The sequence below is a fragment of the Carassius auratus genome, chromosome 7, assembly GCF_003368295.1.
Source record: "Carassius auratus strain Wakin chromosome 7, ASM336829v1, whole genome shotgun sequence".
Lineage (NCBI taxonomy): Eukaryota > Metazoa > Chordata > Actinopteri > Cypriniformes > Cyprinidae > Carassius > Carassius auratus.
Genome location: NC_039249.1, coordinates 9,023,801 through 9,045,739, shown reverse-complemented (window position 1 = coordinate 9,045,739; position 21,939 = coordinate 9,023,801). Strand labels below are relative to the sequence as shown.

At 37.2% G+C, this 21,939-nt stretch overlaps 2 protein-coding genes across 2 annotated transcripts in view; one reads left to right on the top strand and one right to left on the bottom strand.

Annotated features, from left to right (window-relative positions):
• Positions 1-9,472, top strand: part of zanl (zonadhesin, like) — a 22,210-nt gene extending 12,738 nt beyond the window's left edge. Inside the window, exons 27-49 of the mRNA XM_026266409.1 lie at positions 65-242; positions 362-470; positions 579-673; positions 1,252-1,428; positions 1,740-1,942; positions 2,134-2,278; positions 2,364-2,605; positions 2,804-2,968; positions 3,071-3,198; positions 3,371-3,642; positions 3,943-4,151; positions 4,823-4,967; positions 5,260-5,507; positions 5,622-5,751; positions 5,855-6,053; positions 6,164-6,325; positions 6,528-6,658; positions 6,842-7,044; positions 7,152-7,287; positions 7,674-7,817; positions 7,938-8,028; positions 8,158-8,210; positions 8,315-9,472. Coding sequence (XP_026122194.1) covers positions 65-242; positions 362-470; positions 579-673; positions 1,252-1,428; positions 1,740-1,942; positions 2,134-2,278; positions 2,364-2,605; positions 2,804-2,968; positions 3,071-3,198; positions 3,371-3,642; positions 3,943-4,151; positions 4,823-4,967; positions 5,260-5,507; positions 5,622-5,751; positions 5,855-6,053; positions 6,164-6,325; positions 6,528-6,658; positions 6,842-7,044; positions 7,152-7,287; positions 7,674-7,817; positions 7,938-8,028; positions 8,158-8,210; positions 8,315-8,391 — 3,642 coding nt within the window. The 3' untranslated portion in view covers positions 8,392-9,472. The remainder of the gene's footprint in view (positions 1-64; positions 243-361; positions 471-578; positions 674-1,251; positions 1,429-1,739; positions 1,943-2,133; positions 2,279-2,363; positions 2,606-2,803; positions 2,969-3,070; positions 3,199-3,370; positions 3,643-3,942; positions 4,152-4,822; positions 4,968-5,259; positions 5,508-5,621; positions 5,752-5,854; positions 6,054-6,163; positions 6,326-6,527; positions 6,659-6,841; positions 7,045-7,151; positions 7,288-7,673; positions 7,818-7,937; positions 8,029-8,157; positions 8,211-8,314) is intronic.
• trappc14 (trafficking protein particle complex subunit 14) lies at positions 8,658-21,886 on the bottom strand. The gene is made up of 11 exons (XM_026267058.1): positions 21,428-21,886; positions 20,823-21,317; positions 17,752-17,847; positions 17,332-17,461; positions 16,936-17,022; positions 15,046-15,166; positions 14,254-14,401; positions 13,866-14,100; positions 12,193-12,329; positions 11,872-12,071; positions 8,658-10,949 (listed from the first exon to the last, which is right to left on the bottom strand). The coding sequence occupies exons 2-11, from the start codon at positions 21,306-21,308 to the stop codon at positions 10,796-10,798; spliced, it is 1,794 nt and encodes a 597-aa protein (XP_026122843.1). The 5' UTR covers positions 21,309-21,317; positions 21,428-21,886; the 3' UTR covers positions 8,658-10,795.
• Between the last annotated feature and the right edge of the window lie 53 nt (positions 21,887-21,939).

The window sequence follows — 21,939 nt, the reverse complement described above, 5'->3', positions numbered from 1 at the left end:
ACAGATTACAGGAGATTAGAACAGCAGTCCATTCTTGTGCTTACCTTATTTGTACTTCCTGCAGATGAATGGAGTTCAGGTCACTGTGCCTGTCACGCTGTCAAATGGTGTTAAGATCTTCCTAAGTGGAAAATTTGTTGTGCTTGAGACAGACTTCGGATTGCGTGTCCGTTTTGATGGAAACCATCATGCAGATGTCACCTTGCCTTCCTCCTACAGTGGACTGTTATGTGGACTCTGTGGTAAGCACTGCAAGTTCAGATATCTAACTAACTGATGGATATATTCAAAAAGCTATTTTATACTGAAACTAACCAAATAATCATTTGACATGAGTCATTTTAATAATAATATTTTACAGGAAACTATAATGGTAATCCTAATGATGACAACATCAAGTCAAATGGAACGCAAACAGACAGCACCAATGAGCTTGGAGAAAGCTGGCAGGTTCCTGACGACAGACCAGAGTAAGTGAAAGCATATTTAATCGTCCACTGCACCAATTTTGTTTCTAAATATACACTTTTTTTATCATTGAAGCTTTAATCATTCATGCCTGTTGTTATCTTGCACAGTTGTACTCATGGTGGAGGAGACATTGAATGTGATGAGAAGATTGAGAGTGAATCACAGAAGCTTACTAGCTGTGGCATGATCACAGATCCCAATGGTGAGACACAATACCTCATACAAACATACATGTAAAAAGGTCACTGAATAAAAAAAAAACATAAAAAGGTTTGTCATAATTAGAAATGGTTGTGTTTTTTATTTTATTTGCTTAATAATTTCAAATCAGCATATGCTAGAGTTTTTGTTTACAGGATGTAATAATTAAACATTCTTTCGGGTCTTTGTGTCACATTTCTTAATAACCTATAATTACTCGTATAGGTTTCCATCACACCCACAATGGATTTTTTGTTGTATTTATAAATATTGTCTTTTACTAATATCAGAGTCAGCATTTGCATTTGCAAATGTTATTTCACCTTCTTCATGCATTCATTAGAATAAATCATGTTTATGTTAGAATGCAAGAATCAATCTAGTTTGACTACAATCATTGTAATACATTTTCGAATGTATGTTACCTATCACTTGAAGAGTAAAGGGTTAATGTACAAGAAGCCTCATTTCACTCTATTTATGACTATATTCCAGCACATCTGTTTAGTGCACTGAGCTTCTCTGCTTTATAGATACACAACACCTGTTTTATGCACCATTAAATCATTCTTTTCTCAGGAATCTTCAAGCCATGTCATGCGGTGGTGCCTCCCAGTCCTTACTTTGAGAACTGTGTGTTTGATCAGTGTGGCACTGGTGGCGCCACAGTGGCACTGTGCCAAGCTATTCAAAGCTATGCTGACCTGTGCGCTCAAGCTGGGGTGCCAATTAACTGGAGGAATAACACCTTCTGCCGTAAGTGTTTGAGCCCTACAGACATTCTGTAAAGCGCCATTTAAACCTGCAATTAACTGTATCCTGGTAACCTTTTAAAGACCCTGCCTTTGTAGTGTGCAGCCTTCAATTAGGCAGTGATCAATGAGTGTAGTGTGTCTCTTTAATTCCTAAATTGGCTGTTATACTTATATGTTTCTCCGTCTCTGCCCATAGTCACATTTCTTGTCCATCCTTTTTCTCTTTTCTAAATGTTTTCATTCATTTACTCTCTTCTGTCCCATTGCATTGGTTCGTTTAACACCACTCTTTTACTTTTCTATTTCTTCCAGCTATTAAATGTCCGGTTGGCAGTCACTATGAGCCATGTGGTTCAGCCTGTCCAGCCAGCTGTCAGGACCCTGGATCTGAAGGCAGCTGTTTTGAGCCCTGTGTTGAGGGATGTGTGTGTGACCCTGGTTTTGTCCTCAGTGGGGACAAGTGTGTGCCCTTCAGCGAGTGTGGATGCACTGACAAAGACAACAACTATAGGCCTGTGAGTTCTTGAGAAGTCTGAATGAAACTTCTGTTTTCACATTTTAAATAATTTCTTACAAATTTAAAAACAATTCAGTTCACATTTTTGTGAATAAAGGTGTAGTTTAATTATGCATGGATTCATTTCTATTTTAGCATTGTCCCTTTGTCCGTATCAATTATTAATGCGTATCTATTTGATTTTTTTAGGTTGGAGACAGCTGGTTCACGAAAGATGATTGCACAGAGCGCTGTGTTTGTTCACCTTTCAATACAGTGACATGCGAGGCATGGCAATGTGGTCCCGCTCAGGAATGTAAGGTCAATGATGGTGAACTAGGCTGTGTGAACACAGGTACATGTGCTACATAATCTTCTTATCTCTTTTTTATGTTTTTGGCTGTCTCTGTTTGACACATGCTTATTGATCTTCTTTGCAGGAGTGGGCATTTGTCACATTGCTGGTGATCCTCACTACTACACTTTTGATGGCATCATGCACACCTACATGGGTACCTGCACTTACACGCTGGTGGCGATATGCAACACCTCTATGGTGACACCCTTCACTATTGTGGCCAAGAACGAAGAGCGTGGCCAACCAGAAGCTTCGTATGTTCGCTCTGTGACTGTCTACCTGCCCACTACCAACATCACCATCAGCAAGAATGGCAGAGTACTGGTGAGAGCCTGAGAACAAAGAAGGAAGAGATGCAATCGTGACTTTGACTAGGCTGCATTTGCATGTCTTCTTCTGATTAGACATCATGAATAGGAATATAACAGTTGTTTAATATCATAGATGAGATTCTATGTACTTAGTGATATGATTGTTCTAAATCTCTGGCTTGTGCTCATATTTGCTATGCCCTTCGACTAGATGAATGAACGCAGGATAAAGACCCCCTATGACATCAGTTCAGCCAATGCACGGGTGTTCACCAGTGGAGTAAACACCGTACTGGACACTGACTTCGGCCTGATTGTGAAGTTTGATGGAGTGCACCATATTGAAATCACAGTGCCTGGAGACTATTTCAACAAGGTTGGAAACTACACAAAAAATAAAGCTAGAACATCACCCTACTTGACAGGGGTGGGCAATATACTGGTAGACATGATTAACAGGTAGAAATTTGTCTTACAGGTATGTGGAATGTGTGGTAACTACAACGGAGATTCCTCTGATGACAACTTGATGCCTGATGGGAAACCAGCCAAAAATGACACTGAACTTGGTAACAGCTGGAAGGCAGAGGGAGACAGTGATCCTGGGTGAGTGTTACATGGTTTAGTCCCTCTCCATAATTCAGAAATAAACAAAAATCGAAAGATGGATGCATTATAGATGCCCTTATGATACATATGAATTTGATTGAAAAATCAGTAGTTTCACTCGTCTTAATTCTTTCTTGTGTTCATTAATGCCTCGTTTCTCCATCTGCAGGTGCAAACCTGATGAACGGCCTGATGACAAACCCAACTGCAACAAGAATGAAGAAGAGATCTACAAGTCGCAGTGTGCGGCATCTATCCTGTCTGATCTCTTCAAGCCCTGTCACTCTCTCATTCCTCCAGAATCTTTCCTGGGGAACTGCATCTATGACATGTGCGAGTATGACGGCATGCAGTCGACTCTGTGCGATAACATTGAAGCTTACGCCCAGGCCTGTCATAGCGCTGGAGTCACGATCAGCTGGAGAAACAGCAGCTTCTGTCGTAAGTGAAAGAGAAAGAGGGAAGAAAAGACTAGGAGATGTGCTGAGAATGTTATGCTGAGCTGGGTGACAGAAGGAAGAAGAATTCAGCTAGGATTGTAAAGATCAGAAAAGAGCAGAACTGTGATGCTGAGAAAATGATGCATTTATGAGATTCTTTACCGATAATCTCTAGGTTATAAATAAATATTAATGAATATCTATGCATATTTAGAAGGAAGAAATGGCCTCTGAATATGTCAGAGAATCATTGTCATTCAAAACCAATGCATCAAACCTCTTTATGTACTTCAATTTCCAGCTCTCCCGTGCCCACCAAACAGTCACTATTCTGAGTGCACAGCTCCTTGTCCTCCAACTTGTGCCGATCTCTTCCCCGTATTCTGCCCATTACCGCCTAATAGTTGTGTCGAAGGCTGCCAGTGCAATGGAGGTTTTGTGCTAAGTGATGGCAAGTGTGTTCCTCTCTCAAGCTGTGGATGTGTTGACAGCAGCGGAGAGTATCATGATGTGAGTAAAGTTGCTAGAACTGCATATTGATTCTACTACTTTTTTGAAAGAAATTTTATTCAGCAAGGAACCATTAATTGATCAAAAGTGATAGTAAAATACTATGGTGTTACAAAATATTTATATTTCGAATAAATGCTGTTTATATTTTATATTCTTCAAAGAATCCTGAAAAAAGACATTGAGCAGCACGGCTGCTTGGATAATAATAAATGTCTCTTAAGCACATGATCTGTTCAGAATCAATATACTGATATATGAGAATGATTTCTGAACGGATCATATGAATACGAATATGAATATGAATATGAATATGAATACTGCTGAAAATTCAGCTTTGTTATCACAGTAATTCATCAAAAAAGAAGTTATTGTAAATTGTCATTTTACTCTTATGATCAAATAATTGTGGTGTTGAACATAAGAGACGACTTTCTAACGTTTAAACATCTTACCGACTCTAAACTTTTGAATGGTAGTCTATGTTATAAAGACTGGTTTTCTTTAACTCTATTTATCCGATTCAACTCTTTATTGAAATAATTTTCAATATTAACGAATAATGGCAAAGACATGATACATAAAGAATATGTTATAAAAAGGTGCTGTAAAGATGACAGTGCTTTTATTTCATATCAAAAGATTTAACAATACTGCCTGCCATATTTCAGGTGGGAGATTCATGGATAAGTGACCACTGTGAACAGAGGTGCAGCTGCAGCCTTGGAGGAGTGCTGTCCTGCACATCCTTTGAATGCAATGACAACTCGATCTGTGATCTTGACAGCAATGGAGACCGTTACTGCAAACCTGAGAGTGAGTTCAGGACAGTTGTGTAGTGAGAAATATTAAGAATGAGGGAACAATGACATCAACCGGCTTAACTCGAACCATCAGAGCAACCAGAAATTCATATTTACTCTACATGAAAGACAAAAGTTTGCAACTTTTTACACATTTTATCTTAGCAAGGACTACTTCAAGTTTTTAGGGTTTTAATGCAGCCTGTGGCCATCTAAAGAAATGTAAATGTTTAAGCCTTGAAGCAGGTTAGTCTTAATGTTCACCTCATGAATTAACTAACTCAAACTTCTTTTACTTCTCATAGAATTCGATGACTGCAATATTGCTGGGGACCCTCACTATCATACCTTTGACGGATACAATCACCACTACCAGGGAGCGTATACCTATGTGTTAACTCAGAACACCACTCTGCCCAGCTCCCTCACCCCTTTCATAGTCCGCGGCAAAAACCAGCGGCAGGGAGGCATTAGCCGGGTGTCACTCCTGCGCGAGGTCTATGTGGACGTGTACGGCATTTCTGTTCGCATGCAGCAGAAGAAGAAAGTCCTGGTGAGGGATTCATGGGACATGTAGCCAATTCTAATAGTTGTATCTATGAGACCTCATATATGGACCATAATACCATAGTATCATTAATGTCTTCGCGTTTTTTTTCTCCATCAGGTTGATGGAGAAAAGGTTGGTCTACCGTTCAGTCCTGTACGTGGAGTTAACATCAAAACAAAGTCTCGCTATGTGATGCTCACAACTGACTTTGGCCTTTCTGTGCGCTTTGATGGCAATGCTCAAGCAGGTAGCTCAAATCTCACACCCACACAATTATCAAGGACTTTTTTAGGCACATCTTTGCATATTTTGTAAAGCATGTGATCTCACGCTCTTCTTTTTCCCTAAAGTGGTGAGTCTACCAAGTGTATACAGATCTCGTGTGCTCGGTCTGTGCGGTAATTATGATGGAAACAACCGTAACGAGTACACAAAACCAGACGGCAAAGTTACCCGCAACCTCAATGAGTTTGGAGACAGCTGGAGGGTGACTGACAGACAGGCAGGTCTTCGTACCACATCACTACCAATGAGGGTACACCTACACAAGTACGGACAACTCTGAGTATCTGTTATGATATGCATTATAAATCAAATGGGTTGAAATAAATAGTCTGACATAGTCCTACCCCTAAATATCCTGTCTTCTTTATTATTAGGCGTGAAGTGGAGGCCGATCCAGATTCAGGGTTTGATACGACAGGCTGCACAAATGCTCTGCTGGAGGAGCTGAATGGGAATAAAATGTGTGGGGCTCTCAGTGACCCTGCTGGTCCTTTCACTGCCTGTCATGCTCTGATCGCTCCGGATGTCTTCCAAGAGTGAGTAACGTGTGCATGTGTTTAGGGTGTGTGTATTCTAGTGACAAGTATGAGTTCACTTTAATGAGTTAATGCTAAGTTGGTGTGTGGACTATGTACAAGAGCATGTGTATGCTTAAGCTTTTGAATGAGATAAGCTTGTGATATGCAGGTGTTGGTACTGATGTGCCGTCATTTACAACTGTGTGTGTTTGCATTGCAGAGATTGTGTGTTTGACCTGTGTGCTGAACAGGGCAGTGAAGAGCTGCGCTGTGAAAATTACGCCGTCTACGCTCGGGCTTGCCAAGATCTGGGTGTCGCACTAGGGCCGTGGAGACAAGAACTGAATTGTGGTATGAAAAATTAAATATTTTTTGAAATATTTAGATTAAAATAATGGTTCCCACAAAAATATAATGCGGCACAACATTGGTAATAAGAAGAAATGTTTTCTGAGCACAAAATCAGCATATAAGAATGATTACTGAAGGATCATGGGACACTAAACAAAGTAACTGTGTGTGTTTGTGATTTAGGTCTGCAGTGTGGGCCCAACAGCACTTACTCCTCCTGTATGACTCCATGCCCAGCGTCCTGTGCAGATCTGGCAGCTCCCTCTGAGTGTGAGCAAACACAGTGTGTGGAGGGATGTCAGTGCGCCTCCGGCTTTGTCCTGAGTGACCAAGACTGTGTGCCTTACAGCGAGTGTGGATGCAAGTACCTCGATCGCTACTATCAGGTGAGCCTTTTGATGCTTGTCAAATACTGCAGGTTAAAGGTTATAATATCGAAAGGAATTGCACAAGACATATCTGATCATGTTTCTCTGTACCTTTCCACACGCAGTTAAAGGAGACATTTGTGACAGAGGACTGTTCACAGAGTTGTGAATGTTCTACCACTGGTGCTGTGTGTCGAGCAAAGGGCTGTGGAGAAAACGAGATCTGCACGGTGTACGACACCAAACGAGACTGTTATAAATGTGAGCTATTTCTGACTCAAAATATATTTGAGAAATAATGCATAGCTTGCAGAGTTTTCCTAGTCTAGGAATGATACAGAATTGGATATCATATGGTAAAGTTAATTATAACTATGGAAGCTCATTTCTGCCATGGGATAAAAATAATAGCAAAATGATCTCACAAATCAGCATTTTTTTCCAGAATTCTGAGTTTATATCTTGCAATTTCTGTGCGAGTCCATGCTTTCTTTATTTACTCAAAATTTGCTCAGATAAAAAAAAAAAAAGACAGTATTGTGAGACATGTGTATATATATATATATATATATCATGGTGGAAACAAGCTTTCATATATTACAGATGTTTCAGATAAGTAATAAACTTTTGCCCTCTTTTTCTCTCAGCGAGTCCATGTTTGAGCTCACCCTGTCAGAATGATGGTACCTGTGTAAATAAACCAGATGGTTCTGGTTATACCTGCACATGCACTGAAGGTTTTGAGGGCACAAACTGTGAGCTCTTAAAAATCCCCTCTGATGGAGGCCTAGGTATGTGAATGTGAACGGACTGTATTCATTAATATTCATTTTTAATCTAATCTAAAAAATGAAACCATATACTGTATGCCAGTCATATGTAACAGGTTTTTCCTGCTTGCTGTTTTGTAGGTCAAACAGCTATTATCTTGATCGGAGTCCTTGTGCCGCTTGGCGTCATCCTCATAGTCACAGCAACTGTGTGCATTTACAAAAAGTGCAGGTAAATTGTATTAAAATCACTGTATTGTAAAAAAAATCTAAAACTTACCAAGCCAAGTATTCACTTGCAATCATTTGAAACATTGTGGTTTTAAAGGCAACTAACGATTGTTAATCTCTTTTTACACAGCCACAAAAAGATGAGTTACGATACAATTAAATTTGAGCTGAACAAAAAGACAGGTATGTGGTAAATGATTATAATACTTTTTTTCTTAAAAAAAAAAAAAAAAAAAAAGAATGTATAATGTGAGCTGTGATTTGAGCATTTCTAAATTTGTCCACAGATCATTCTTATAAAACTCTTGATGAGAGTAAGAAGCAGGGAACACAGAACAGTGGAATGAAGGCTACTACATTCTGAAGCAAAACCTCCATTTTTAGACGATGATTTCTGGACGAGAGTTTGTTTATATTTATTCATTTTAAACGTCTTTGTGGAATATGTGAACTAACTGTCAAAACCTTTCCGTTACTTATTTGTAAACTTCATTGTAAATTTTGATATAAGCCGTGTTTTGATTTGGGGAATGAGTGCATTTATTAAATGCCTGTGAGCATCTGACATTAAATAAATTCTATTTTCTTCATACATATTTTTTTTCATATCTTAAATAAGTTAACAAGACATTTTAGGCCCTAGCTGCTTTTATTTAACTTGTTCAAGTGCAGCACTCCAATAACCAACAACATTTCCAATGACTCTGAACACTTTTGTTAACACTTCAAACAGCAGTTAAAGGCATATAAAAACAAACAATTAACAAACAAAATAAAAAGTGCAAAGCAGAAGTTCATAGAAGAGTATAGTCAAAACTGTCTTGTCATCTAAATGATTGAGTTCCACAAGGACTTTCCACCAGAAGAGCTTCTTGGTGGGTCTTGGCAATTCAAAAAACCCAAAACAAAAAGTCTGAGCAAAGAATACAAGCGCAATACTCAGCATATATTTGCTCTGATACCTTTTGCAGGACTTCTAACCTCAAGCTATTTCTACAGACTTGGAGTAATCCAGTGGTCAAAGTTGTCAATTGTTCTGTGATGTGCCATACCAAGAGGCTAAAAAACAAAGAATCCAAATGTTTTTGAAGAGAAAACATAAAATCCAGCAACCAGTCCTTTGAGCATTCCTTCTTTAAAAAAAAAAAAAAAATGAAATAAAGTGCTTACAAAAAAATAAACATGATAGTCCAAATTTTTTGCAATAAATTATCCACTTGTGCCAAGAACGCTTTCAATGTAAAATAATAACATAGTCCAAAACAAGAAAACTGGCCAAGATGCAAATATGGAAATTGCGAGTGAAATAAATTGAAAATTGAAAAATTAAAATACATCACAGTGTTTAACGTATTATACCTACATCCACAAACCGTTTTGAAACATTGTTACATTTCCGCAGAACAAGTAGTCTGTCTAAACAATTCAGCCTGAAAAAAAAAAAATGAACATTCAAGATCTATATCTATATTCAGACACAATATAAAACCATTGTGCAACATTCCACAACAAAGGAAAGGTTTTTCAGTCCCAAGCATTAATCAGTAGTCCTCACATGTGCACAGAAATGTAAACATTGATAAAAGAAATCAATCGTAACCCCATTAAATGGCACAATGGGGTGTCACTACAGCCTGAGGGGTTGTACATATCAAGCTCTCTGTTAAAGTCCAATGTTCAGTGTAAATGCATAGAGATCAATACTACTGTATGACCAGCATCTGTCCTGATGCTTACTGGGAGTTTGTTCCCGGACATCGAGCGGGAGAAGGGCGAGATCATTAATATAGAGCAAAAGAAAAATGATCCCACATTTCTGAGAACACACAATGCAGCAGGAATGTGACAGAATATTTCTAAAGCTATGACAGGAGGAGCAGAAATAAAATGGCATCTGCCAATAACACAAGCTCCACCTCCAGCAGAAGTGATTTGATTTGTGTGATTAAAAAAGGAAACCTGTAGAAACTGAACAGCTTGATGAACTGGAGTCTTGTTAACATTACAGCAGTGAAATCATTTGATGAATTAAATAAATTCTTATTTTACAACATGCAAACATAACTAAAAGAATATCTGTGATACAGTTACACTGCAGGGTAGAATAAATGCCAGACCAAAAAGATTCCAGAGTTCAGGACTGAGGATGAAAGAAACTGTCTTATTGCTCACAGGCACGACATTGCAAACCATCTTTCAAGTAATTAAGGAAAACAATAAGCACTTTTACAAAAAGGAATGCAAAGAGGAATACAATTTAGGAAGGGAAAGGTTGGCAGTATTGACAAATGAAATGTAAAGACATTCAAAAAATCTATCCAATAGTAGTAAACAAACAAAATGCTAGATTAATTTAAAAATTAAAACATTACCCAAATTAGCCAAACCATTAAATAATCAAGCACGCATGGGTCTAAATATAACCATCCATTCTTCCTTTAAACAGCCATCAATACAATATTTTTTTAACGTGTATGTAACACGACATTTCATGACTCCAGTGAAATGTCCTATGGATAAACAATAAAAACCTGTTTGTGTTTATGTTTTCTTTTCATTCCTTCTGTCGAAAATGTCAAACACACTAGCTGTACAGGACGTAAACCATGAATGCTGGTAAAACAAAAACAAAATAAATATATTCTGAAATGAAACTGACAGACATTAAACAACGCTTTCGATTTACACTACTTCATGAAAAATGATTCTTTGCCAAAGTTAAAAAATATCCCTACTTCGTATCCCTGTGTGTGTGTGTGTGTTTGGATTCAGGTGTGTGAATCCAGTACCAGCACCTTGCACTCACGCTTGGCAATTTTGTCGAGTGACAAGATGTTCCTGTCTGGAGGGAGGTACAGTGGCCGTCCAACAGGAGAGCCCACGGGAGGGGTGATAGCCCTGCGCTCCATAACACTGCCTGTCCTGTAAGACACAGTCAAACATGAACACAGACATGAACCTGTGCTGCATAAATGAGACAATCGTGATTTGACAAAGAAAACAGGATGTACCAGCTATACGCTATCAGAGTTCCCGAATATGTAGACGCTTCTAAATCAGTCAACTGATTTAGTCAATCAGTCTATATATATATATATATATATATAGAGAGAGAGAGAGAGAGAGAGAGAGAGAGATAGATAGCTATATATAGCTATAGATATAGATTTCGATATAGATAGATACATAAGGAGAGTTCAGATGCCAAAATCTCTAAGTGCCATCTGAAATTTTCTTCATAATTAGCATTTTTGTCAGGCTTCTATGTTTAAGTTCAGTTATTTCACTTTAATGGCAATGAAAATAACCTATTCATTGCCATTAAAGTTAAACATTACTGAACCTACACATAGGAGCCAGATAAAAAAAAAAGCTTTAATGTCAATTCAATGCCTTCTTGCTGAACAAAAGCATTAATTTCTCAGAAAAAATCTTACTGAACCCAACCTTTTGAACAGTGGTGTATATTGTCACTACACTAAGAAACCCAATTCAATTAAACTGATTAAATATTAGATTATTAACTGAATTTATTTGTGGGGAAAATGTGGTTTGCATTGCATCTTTGTCCACCCACTGTGTAAGATCAAACCTTTAAAATTAATGAACAAATATTTGTAATTACTATTAAAAGCCTGTCAACAGAAAATATTTTTAATCCAGACAGGATGGAAATACAAAAAACAAAAAAAGAAATGTACTGCTATATTAAATTATTGTTCAACATACTTAATTAATTTATGGTGTGTATAGTGTATGTGAGAGAGAAACTGTGAGTTTGTACCATATTTTCATCAAGTGAAATAAATGAAGACGATCTGTGTGTAAGTGTTTAATGCTATACCTTGTGAGGTGAAACTTTGATGGTTGCTGGTGAGAAAAGGACTGAGAGCGGCCCAGACTAAGACTGGCCTGATGTCGGTCCAGAATATCTCTGACCGCTGGACTCGACGGACTGTTCTTGCGGGATAAAGGACGAGCATCAGGAGGAGGGTTGGACACGGATGCTGTGAACTGTAGCTTTAGTTTCATGTGCTGACTCAACTAAAGAGAGAATAGAATAGCGGATACTGAGGTGTGCAGATCCAGTAATGTTACTCACTGGTTTTGATGAAGGAAGTGAAATAAAATACTGAATTGCTCATATACACGTAATGAATTTTACCTCAAAAAGACCTGCTCGGAGTACCTGGAAAGCCACACTGACAGAAAGTGTACTGCCCTTTCGGCAGTAACCCAGGTTACTGAGAGGAGAATGACAAACCACTGCATTCACTGCAGGATCCTCTTTCTGTCCACGACCTGAGAAGAAGAGAAGATCATACATCATGGGGACATACAACAGAAAGCAATGTTGTAGTTATAATTAAACACAGACACATCGGGCACATTAGCAAGGTTTTCATTCAAAGTCTCGAATTGGAAGCTCGCACAAAACATCTGCAAACAAGCACAAGTTTCCATCCAACGAGTCAAAGAGAACAAAATCGTCACTTCCTGATAAACTGGCACTATACATCACTAAGAAAAGTTAAGAGGAATTTATTTTGCAATTTTTTGAATTAACCCTTTTTCACATAAGTCAAAAGACACCTCAAGCGAGCATAAAAACATTTTTGCGAATTAAGGCATTTTTATTCAAAATTCAGCGTTTTTATCACTCGATTCTGATGCGATACTTCAAAATGCACATAATAGCAGGTTGATGGAAACCCAGCTATTGAGATGTGCTGCTCATGCAAGACATGCAGGTTCTAATCTGACCCTGGTTGTGTCCTAATCTTTACCTCACCATCATTTCCTGTTCTCTCTGCTATTTCCTTATTTATAAAATAGCAATTCATAAAGACATTAAAAAAAATCTAATATGAATCAGTTGGAAAGTTTTTATTGTCTATCTGCATTGCAGTCAATATCTGCAATTGCTGCAATTGCAGATATTGCAATATCTGCAATTGCAGTCTGGATTCTTTTACTTATAAGTGTTTGATGTGCTAAGTCTGACATTAGTTCATCTGGCATTACATTACAAATACTCACAAGCACAGCTGTAGCCTCAAACTCTTGTTATCTACATCTACAAACATGAACCACACCCCCTATGTGCAAATAACATTTAGCAACTTTTGCCTTTGCTCTGCAATTTGCTTTTATCAGTCCCATCTCTGATAGCATGACAACACTATTTTTCCCCAGGGCTGCTATAACTCCACAAACAACACCATTTTATTGATTGGCAATATCTCACTGCTCAGCACCCCCCCCCCCCCCTTCAAACCAGTTTTGTCTTACAAAAGAGGACACAATTAGAAATCAAAAAAAGAGGTGTTATGTGAATATGTTGTGGATATATAGATATGAGTTGTCTTTACCTACAGTACAAAACCAGTCACAAGCTGGCTGCCCAGTAAACTGCTTTACAGCTGACAAACTGATGTTTCCTACAATAGACTTTAGGTAAAATATCCACCTCCTTCCCTGACTACAAAAATATCCCATTACACAGTGAGAAACCTCTGCAAATGATTCAGAGCTTGAATGAACTGTCCACATGAATCAAACTGAATCATGGACAATTTCAGACCTTTTAGCAAATCTGTTTGACCGATTGGATCAAGTAACTCATTCGCAATCTGGCATCACTAATTCTGATGCTAAACAGCTGATAGAGATCACTCAACATGATTTCTGAAATATTATCAGAGAAAATGATTTTTGGGTGTTACATGTTAGTATGTTAAAGCAGTCCTTCTAATCAATTCAATCAGCATGCAGCTCAATGTACCCATCTGTTCTTAAACCTAAGGCACTTGCTATTATTATTTTACTCATCCTCACCTTCAGGCGTCCAGACTAGGCGGACTGCCAGGAAGTCCTGCAAGTTGTTCAGAAGGGTATATCGCACTCGAAAATGCTCATGGGCCTTGACAGCACTGGGGCAGCTGGCTGTCATAATGAAGCGCGGACGGTCCAGTCTCACACTAGGGAGACTATAGTGAGTGTAGATAGAGTTGGTGAAGGGCAATTTAGAAGTGGACCACTGTAAGACTGCAACTAATGGCACCTCTAGTCCCTGTAGCAAAAATAAACTTTTTTTTAAATAATACTATTTAATTTTTAAATACATTTATATCATCACATTTTTTAATTATTGCAAAGAAGATAAATTACTGTGGGATACATATTTGTAGCCTGTTTTTACCATTAAAATATAATGACAGCCCACCTCATTTGAATCATCTTGTGGCTGGTTATTGAGCTGCAGCTGGAAGAGAAAGTTCTGCTCCTCTAGAGCACTGAGCATGCTGGGAAGGTGACTGGACTCACTGTCCATTCTGTAAAATGATGCCATGGCCACTTCTCCTGACTGATGACTGAAGCCGATAAACAAAGAGATAAACAGCAATACAAACTCTCTCAGATGCATCTGGCAAGGGTCAAATCAAAATGCATGAAATATTAAAACATTAAAAACTAAAAACTGTAATTTATTATTAATGGATGGCATATTTAAAAACATCAAAGCATGGGCAAAAATCCTTGTGCATGATTATTTTTTCCCTGTGAGCTATCAAGTACAACAGTGACATTTGCATTTCCTCAAGGAAATGACAGTGCAATTTCTAAGCTTTGGTTCTACTTTTTTTGTTTTTGTGAATAAATGATTAAATGTATTCCAAGAGATCAAGGAGCATCAAAATTAGGCATACATCAATTTAATAAAGCAATTAAATATTACTTTTTAAAATGTTGAACATTCTACAACTTTTCAAAATTAAGTGTTACATTTCTTTCAAAAATTATGAAGTTTACAAGTTAATAGATAGCCAATAAGTAAACCAATATATCTTGTGTTATCTACAAAACATATATTGGAACACTGAAGTGTTTCAAGCTTAATACATAACAGAAGTTTCATTAGCGACAGAATTAATAACTAACCATAATCAGAATGTTTGAGGATGTATTGTAATCACACTCACAGGTGTGTGAGGTCACGCATTATGTTTTCTCTTACCAAACGTTGTCCACCAGCAGAACCGAGCCATCTGGCATCATTGGTAAGTATGAAGCATTGAAGTTGGGGAGGATTTTGACATCACGCACACACACTTCCTCCTGAGAACTCCCATTTACCACTGAAACAATCAAATGTTCAAACATACATAAACAGGGTGTCTATCACATAAAGTTACAGGAAACCATAAAAATAAGAAAAGGTACATGCACATATAAACGTATCCAAGCATCCTCCCTTGAAGACTGGTTGGGTTGATATGGGCAATCATTACTTCTATAATGATGTATGAATGTCTTTTTTCACTTGCTTACATTATGTCCATTAAAGACCTATTATATCATAATCATAAGACAAACAGACATTAGTATTTATGAAAATTTCTAAAGATATGCTTTTAGGTAGGAGACTTACAGGGATTACACTGACAATTAAAACAATTGCATGCCTTCAAAAGTTTAGAGTTGGTAATACAATGTTTTTGAAAGAACTCTCTTATTCTTACCAAGGCTTCATTTATTTGAATGCTAATATATATTATTACAGTTTGTAAAGTCTGTTTTTTATTTTAATATATTTTAAAATGTAATTTATTCCTGTCATGGCAAAGCAGATTTTTTTTTAGCAGCCATTCTTTAGTGTTACATGATCTGGTGCTCAAATAACATTGCTCATTATGATCAGTGTTGAAAACAGTCAAGCAGCTTAATATTTTTCTGGAAACATCCTGAGTGGATTACACCACGGTTTCCAGAAAAATATTAAGCTGCTTGACTGTTTTCAACACTGATCATAATAAGCAATGTTATTTGAGCACCAGATCATGTTTTTAATCAATAGAAATTTTACAAGAGCAGAATTTATTTAAATAACATTATAAATATCTGTAACATTATAAATGTCTGTAATGTTATTTATGATCAATTTAATACATCCTTGCTAAAATAAAATAAAAATATTATAAAGTATTATTTAATTAACAAACAAACAATAAAAAAACGCAATGACCCCGAACTTTGGATAGTAGTGTGTATATATACAGTACAGACCAAAAGTTTGGAAACATTACTATTTTTAATGTTTTTGAAAGAAGTTTCTTCTGCTCATCAAGCCTGCATTTATTTGATCAAAAATGTAATATTGTGCAATATTTTTACAATTTAAAATAATTGTTTTAAAATGTATTATACTTTAAATGATCATTTATTTCTGTGATGCAAAGCTGAATTTTTAGGATCATTATCACATGATCCTTTAGAAATCATTCTAATATAATGATTCATTATCAAAGTTGGAAACAGTTCTGCTATTTTTTTCAGAACATGTGATACTTTTTTTATTTCAAATTTTATCTTTCAAAAACATTAAAAATAGGAATGTTTCCAATATTTTGGTCTGTACTGTATATATATATATATATATATATATATATATATATATATATATATATATATATATATATATATATATATATATATATATATATATATATATATACACACACACACACACATAAATAATTTGTGCTTATAAAATGTGACCCCGGACCATAGAACCAGACTTAAGTCTTAATATTTGTAGCAATAGCCAACAATACATTGGGTCATAATTATAATGTTTCTTCTTTTATGCCAAAAATCATTAGGATATTAAGTAAAGATCATGTTGCATGAAGATATTCCATAGAATTTCACACTAATAAATAGTTGTATCTCAGCCAAATATTGTCCTATTGTCCTAACAAACCATGCATCAATGGAAAGCTTATTTATTCAGCTTTCAGGTGATGTATAAATCTTAATTAAAAAAATAAAATAATTACCCTTATGACTGATTCTGTGGTCCAGGGTCACAAATGTGAAGAAAAGCTAGAAATAGAGCTGACATTACCTTTGAGGACAGTTAAGTGTCTCCCTGAGACTGTCATTTGTTGACACTTTACAGTCGGAGGGGGCAGGACATTGAGTGTGGTGCTGACTGTTAGCAAGCAAGAGAAAACGAATTTAAAACAATTTCCTAAATAGCGTAGGTTTCTAAAAACAGTACAAATGCTTTGCAAAATACATGAATGTAATTTCAAGAATGCAAGTGAGACAGCAGGAAAAACTCAAATTTAAAAACAAGACATTGACACTTACAAAGAACAGCAGATAAAGAAACAAAGAGGGGAGAAATAATGAAAGGAAAGCAATGGCGATGAGGTGATGAGCGAAAAAGGCAGATCCCTGAGGTCCTAAATCAATAATGACAACATGCAGTACTGTGATGATGGAAACAAGAGCTCACCCTGTGCTTTGAATGTGTTCAGATCTTGGCGAAATGTTTGGCAGGGGCTCTTTTGTTGGAAAATGCTGAGGTAGCCATGTTCTTGGATCTCAACTTTCTCCTCTTCTTGCTTCCACACAGTTACAATGATCTGCATTAAGGAAACACACATTCATTCACATGTATCAGAGCAACATGACATATTATGAGCACTGGTGTCTGATTTTATCTACATTTCTTGCATGCACACTCACACTGCTTTGCATTAGAACTTTGCACAAACTTGTGCAACTAATCAACAACACAGACGTGTGCAAATAAATGCATTCCTTCCTGTTCTATTAATACCAATGCCACTATACCAATATCAACTAAAAATATCAACCATATGTTTGAATACACATAAAACAGAAAATAAACACATACACAAATCAGTCATACCTTCACTTTGAGAGTGTTGACAGGAAGCTTATCCAGGGACACTGTCAGGGGGAAGATGACCTCATCGCTTAAAACAACTGGCTCATCCACAGGAGACTGAAAACACAAAGTGAAACACTTCAAGGGGATACATAGAACAGGCTAAGACACTATTTTTAGTCCATGCGAAGATCAGGGGGTTCCCAAATCCCTGGAGGTCCATGAAGAAAAGTTCAAGGGGACTGTGGGTTTTCAAAGCATGCTTCAAAGAGAAGTGCTGCACTGGTGAATTCTAAAAGTTTTTCTTTTCACAGTAAATGCAGCAAACCCCATCTCTGCATGTGCTGAGAGTTCACAGTTTCTCTAATTCGCTTTTTCAAAAAGCGAAAAAAAAAAAAAAACCTGTTAGTGCAATTATCATAGCTGTTTCCTGGAACATCAGAACAGCATGTCTGCAAAAAGTAGTAACTCAATCAAAACATTTAATTCATGCTTCAAAACATAGTTGTTGTGTCAGTGATTTGGCCAGTGGAACCAAAACACATGCAATTTGCTTAAATTCAAATTGAAAGTCAATTTGATGTGAACGAGAAACTGTTCAGACGTCTAAACGTGTTGCTTTGAGAGAGAGAGAGAAAAAACCCTTTTATTTCAGAATTGAGCCAAAGCGATTGAGAAAAACTGTAATGTGCATTTAGGAGCACAGCATATGCTAGGCTCACTCTATTTACACATTTACATTATTTACAATATTTCTGTGGGCAAAAGTTTACAGCATTTCACAAGTGTTTCCAGTAGCTCCTCACTGCAGAACGCAAGATCCAGGGGGCGTGGTTGGATAAACATATGGGGGGGTGGGGGGTTTTGCTAGGTTTAGGGGCACAAAAGGTGGGAGGAGTTGGATCTGGATGCAACCACACCCCCTTGATCTTGTGTTACACAGTGAGGACCATCTCCAGTATTTCACTACAGTCATGACAAAAGGGTTTGAAGTTTGAATGTGAAGAATTTAATCTCATGAATATTATTATTGTACCTTTCATTGTAAAATTAAAATCTTATTAGATATTTATTTTTATTTTACAGTACAATTGTTGTTTGTAAAATGTTTTTCTTAATTTTTGCAATTAGAGTTAATATAATAATAATTGCTGTTGTTATTATTATTAGATTAGGTTCATAAAATACCAGTGTGAATATAATGTTGACTGAAAAAAAAAAGATATTTCTTTTGCTAAGTAGTTTGCATCAATGGTTCTGTTATTTGCCTGTTTAATACAATGAACCTGCTTTGAAACAATCTGTATTGTATAGAGCGCTATATAAATAAAGGTGACTTGGCTTGATCTATTTAGCTGCATGTCTATTAACCAACATCAGAGAACATGTGATGTGTCATTGCATTATTGGAAAAATTAACTTAAAATCTCCATGCTTTAAGCAAATATATTTTCTCTAAGGAGTCTAGCTGACAAAAAAAAAAGTTTGAGAACATCTGTTGTAGAGTTCGTTTTTGTACTTCAGATACAATATCAAAGCCATACAACCTTGGCCTATAGATCGAGTATTATAACTGTAATGTCTGACTTCTGAAATGGGATTGGTGCATTTAAATATATTTGCACTACTGGGTGTGTGACTAGCAAGAAAGCAGTGCAAACAGGAGACTAAGCCCTCATTTCACAAAGTGGTATGGACCACTGTTTGAAAAATGAATCACCTTGTTTTGCTTCTTATAAGAATTTTACAATAGGAAAAAACACGGAAGCCTTAAATGACACATTGGTGAGCTGTCAAAATTTTGTTAGGTGTGAAAAATGTGTTTCTGGACTCTTTATTTAAACTCTTGACTTGATTACAATGACCATATTCAATTCTCCAGATATCATTTACAAACTGCAGGTGGTATTTTTCTCTTATATAGTTTCTGTATGCTGTGCTGGGGTATATTGACATTTGAGAGAATACGGGGAGCAAGCAGGTCCAACTTTTGAGAAAAATACTGAAAGGAGATCCTGAAAATACTCAGGTAAAATTACTAAAGATAAAACCTCTCTTGGTATCAAAATCAACTCATCATTTTGATCTAAAAACAGCAGAATGCTGTGAGAAGACCTTCAGGGTAAATGTTTTTTACATGTAACTTTCGTGGTTGACAAATGATAAAATTATAAAAGCAAAAATAAAAAGCTTATGCTCAACCAACTGTAGAGAAGTTTCAATAATTAGAAAAAAAAATCAACAATCGGATATCTGATGAAGTCCTTAGAGTTAGCCTAATCGTCATTGTGTTTAAAGAAATAAACTTCCGATATTTATTGAGTAAGTGAGGAACTTTTCTACTTAAGTTTGAAATTAAATATGGGAATTATATGACTTTAATCTTCATGTTCTTTTAAACTTTAAAGTTTTAAATTTACCAAGCTCTTATTTGTTTCAGAAGTGGGTTGGCTAGTTTTGCCTTATCTGTGCTGATTCATGAACATCTGTGTTTGTTGACTAACTTTTGGTTGCTTCACACTGAAGCTGATTGGTTATCTTGGTTATCTCCATCTAATACTACAAATATCAATATACAGGACATCATTTGGTGTCCATATGGCATCACCTCATAGGTGAACCGCTCCTGTGAAATCAAATGGCTTTTTTACTAGATGCTTGGAGTCTTCCTCTAAATTATTTTCTAGAAGATGTATTTTTTTTTAATATCCTATCATTTAATGATATTTCTCAAAAGTGCTGCTCATTTATTTCTGTATAATATCTTCTTTAGTTAAAGAAACATTACTGCGTGTCCCTGTAAGGGTTAAAGTCAGGACTGTTATAGAAATACACATGGTAGCATTCTGCCCAGAATACTAAAACAGGAAGTCCTTTCCATTACTGTCACCATCCTCAACTATAAATTGAAAGAGACTGTTCTGCATGGTTGTCAGCCATGAGAAAAGGCAAACATATCTCTCAAACAGTACAACAGGAAATATTAACACTTCCGTGTTGTTATCATCAAATGTATTTGCATGCATAGCAGTGACTTTTAACTGTACAAGGAACAGCTACTCTCCAACAGACTGCAGTGTTTGTTTAAGCACCTGTAAAGGAGCCTTGCGGAATTCCCTCACGCCGTTGCCGGGGTTGTTGTGAATGAGGAGCGGCTTGCACTCCCTGAAGCCGCGGTACCTCGGGCCCCCTCGACCTGCGCAGCCCACCTCCGCAGCATCACCATCGTCCGTGTCCTCCACACACTCGTCCCCGCTGCTGTGGTAGTCGTGATACAGAGGCTGTGTCCGCTGCCGGTTGTCGCCGGGGCTAACGCTCGCCACGGCGCAGAGAGAGCCGGCCAGCTCCTTCCAAGAACGACTGCTGTGATGCTCCGAGCCGCTTCCGTCAGACCCCGACACCGACGCGACGCTCTGAGAGCGCAAAACCAGCAGAAAGCGCACGGTTTCCCCGAGATATAGGTGACTGCGACGCGGGAGCGTGCGGTATTTAGCCGGGTCCGACAGGTCTGAGATGGGGACGGCCGGGAAATACATAAAATACTCGCATTGCGATTCCATCATTAACACCACGACCATCACAGCGCGCTGCAAGCAGACATACAGCGAAGGTAACGTTACTCGGTTAGCCTGAGCAGCCTGCAAACAACTCTCCCATTCATACAAGAATCTCGAAATTAAATGAGACTTTTATTTACCTTTCACCTCACTAAATATTACGGTTTTCCAGATTGAAGAAAAATTACATTCATCTTATTTTGTCCCATCTCGGCTGACTACCAGTTGACGTATACAATACATTCAAGAGAGCGCTATATGACAGGCACGCGTGTCGAGTTAAGATGGAGTGGAGCCGGATAATAACTAGGCATGAATAGTCGTTGTCGATAAAGGTAAACAATGGGCTCGCACTGAAGGCTTCTATATTTAATTACTTTGGTTGTAATGGTGTTAAATTGAAATGTGTTATATTATAATTTCCAACAAAATAACGGATTTATATTTTCCCATGCAAAAACAAACAAAACACACACACACACACAAAACATTATTGTTTGAGCGAATGGAGATGGAGTAACATGGTAAATATGGTTAAACCTGTGTTCTTATTGACATAATTACGCTTTAGATTTGAGACTTCATAAAATCCACTCTTTTTATGTCATGTATTTTTACCCCTTCCTTTGTTCCTTTACGTCAATAAATGGTT

What these genes read in the sequence shown, in the direction of transcription:
- trappc14 (XM_026267058.1), bottom strand. Translation starts at nt 21,308, where the DNA reads ATGGTCGTGGTGTTAATGATGGAATCGCAATGCGAGTATTTTATGTAT. An exon ending in ACACTTAACTGTCCTCAAAG is followed by an intron (nt 15,167 to 16,935) that starts GTAATGTCAGCT and finishes TGATTGTTTCAG; the next exon opens with TGGTAAATGGGAGTTCTCAG. An exon ending in CCTAGTCTGGACGCCTGAAG is followed by an intron (nt 12,330 to 13,865) that starts GTGAGGATGAGT and finishes TCTTCTTCTCAG; the next exon opens with GTCGTGGACAGAAAGAGGAT.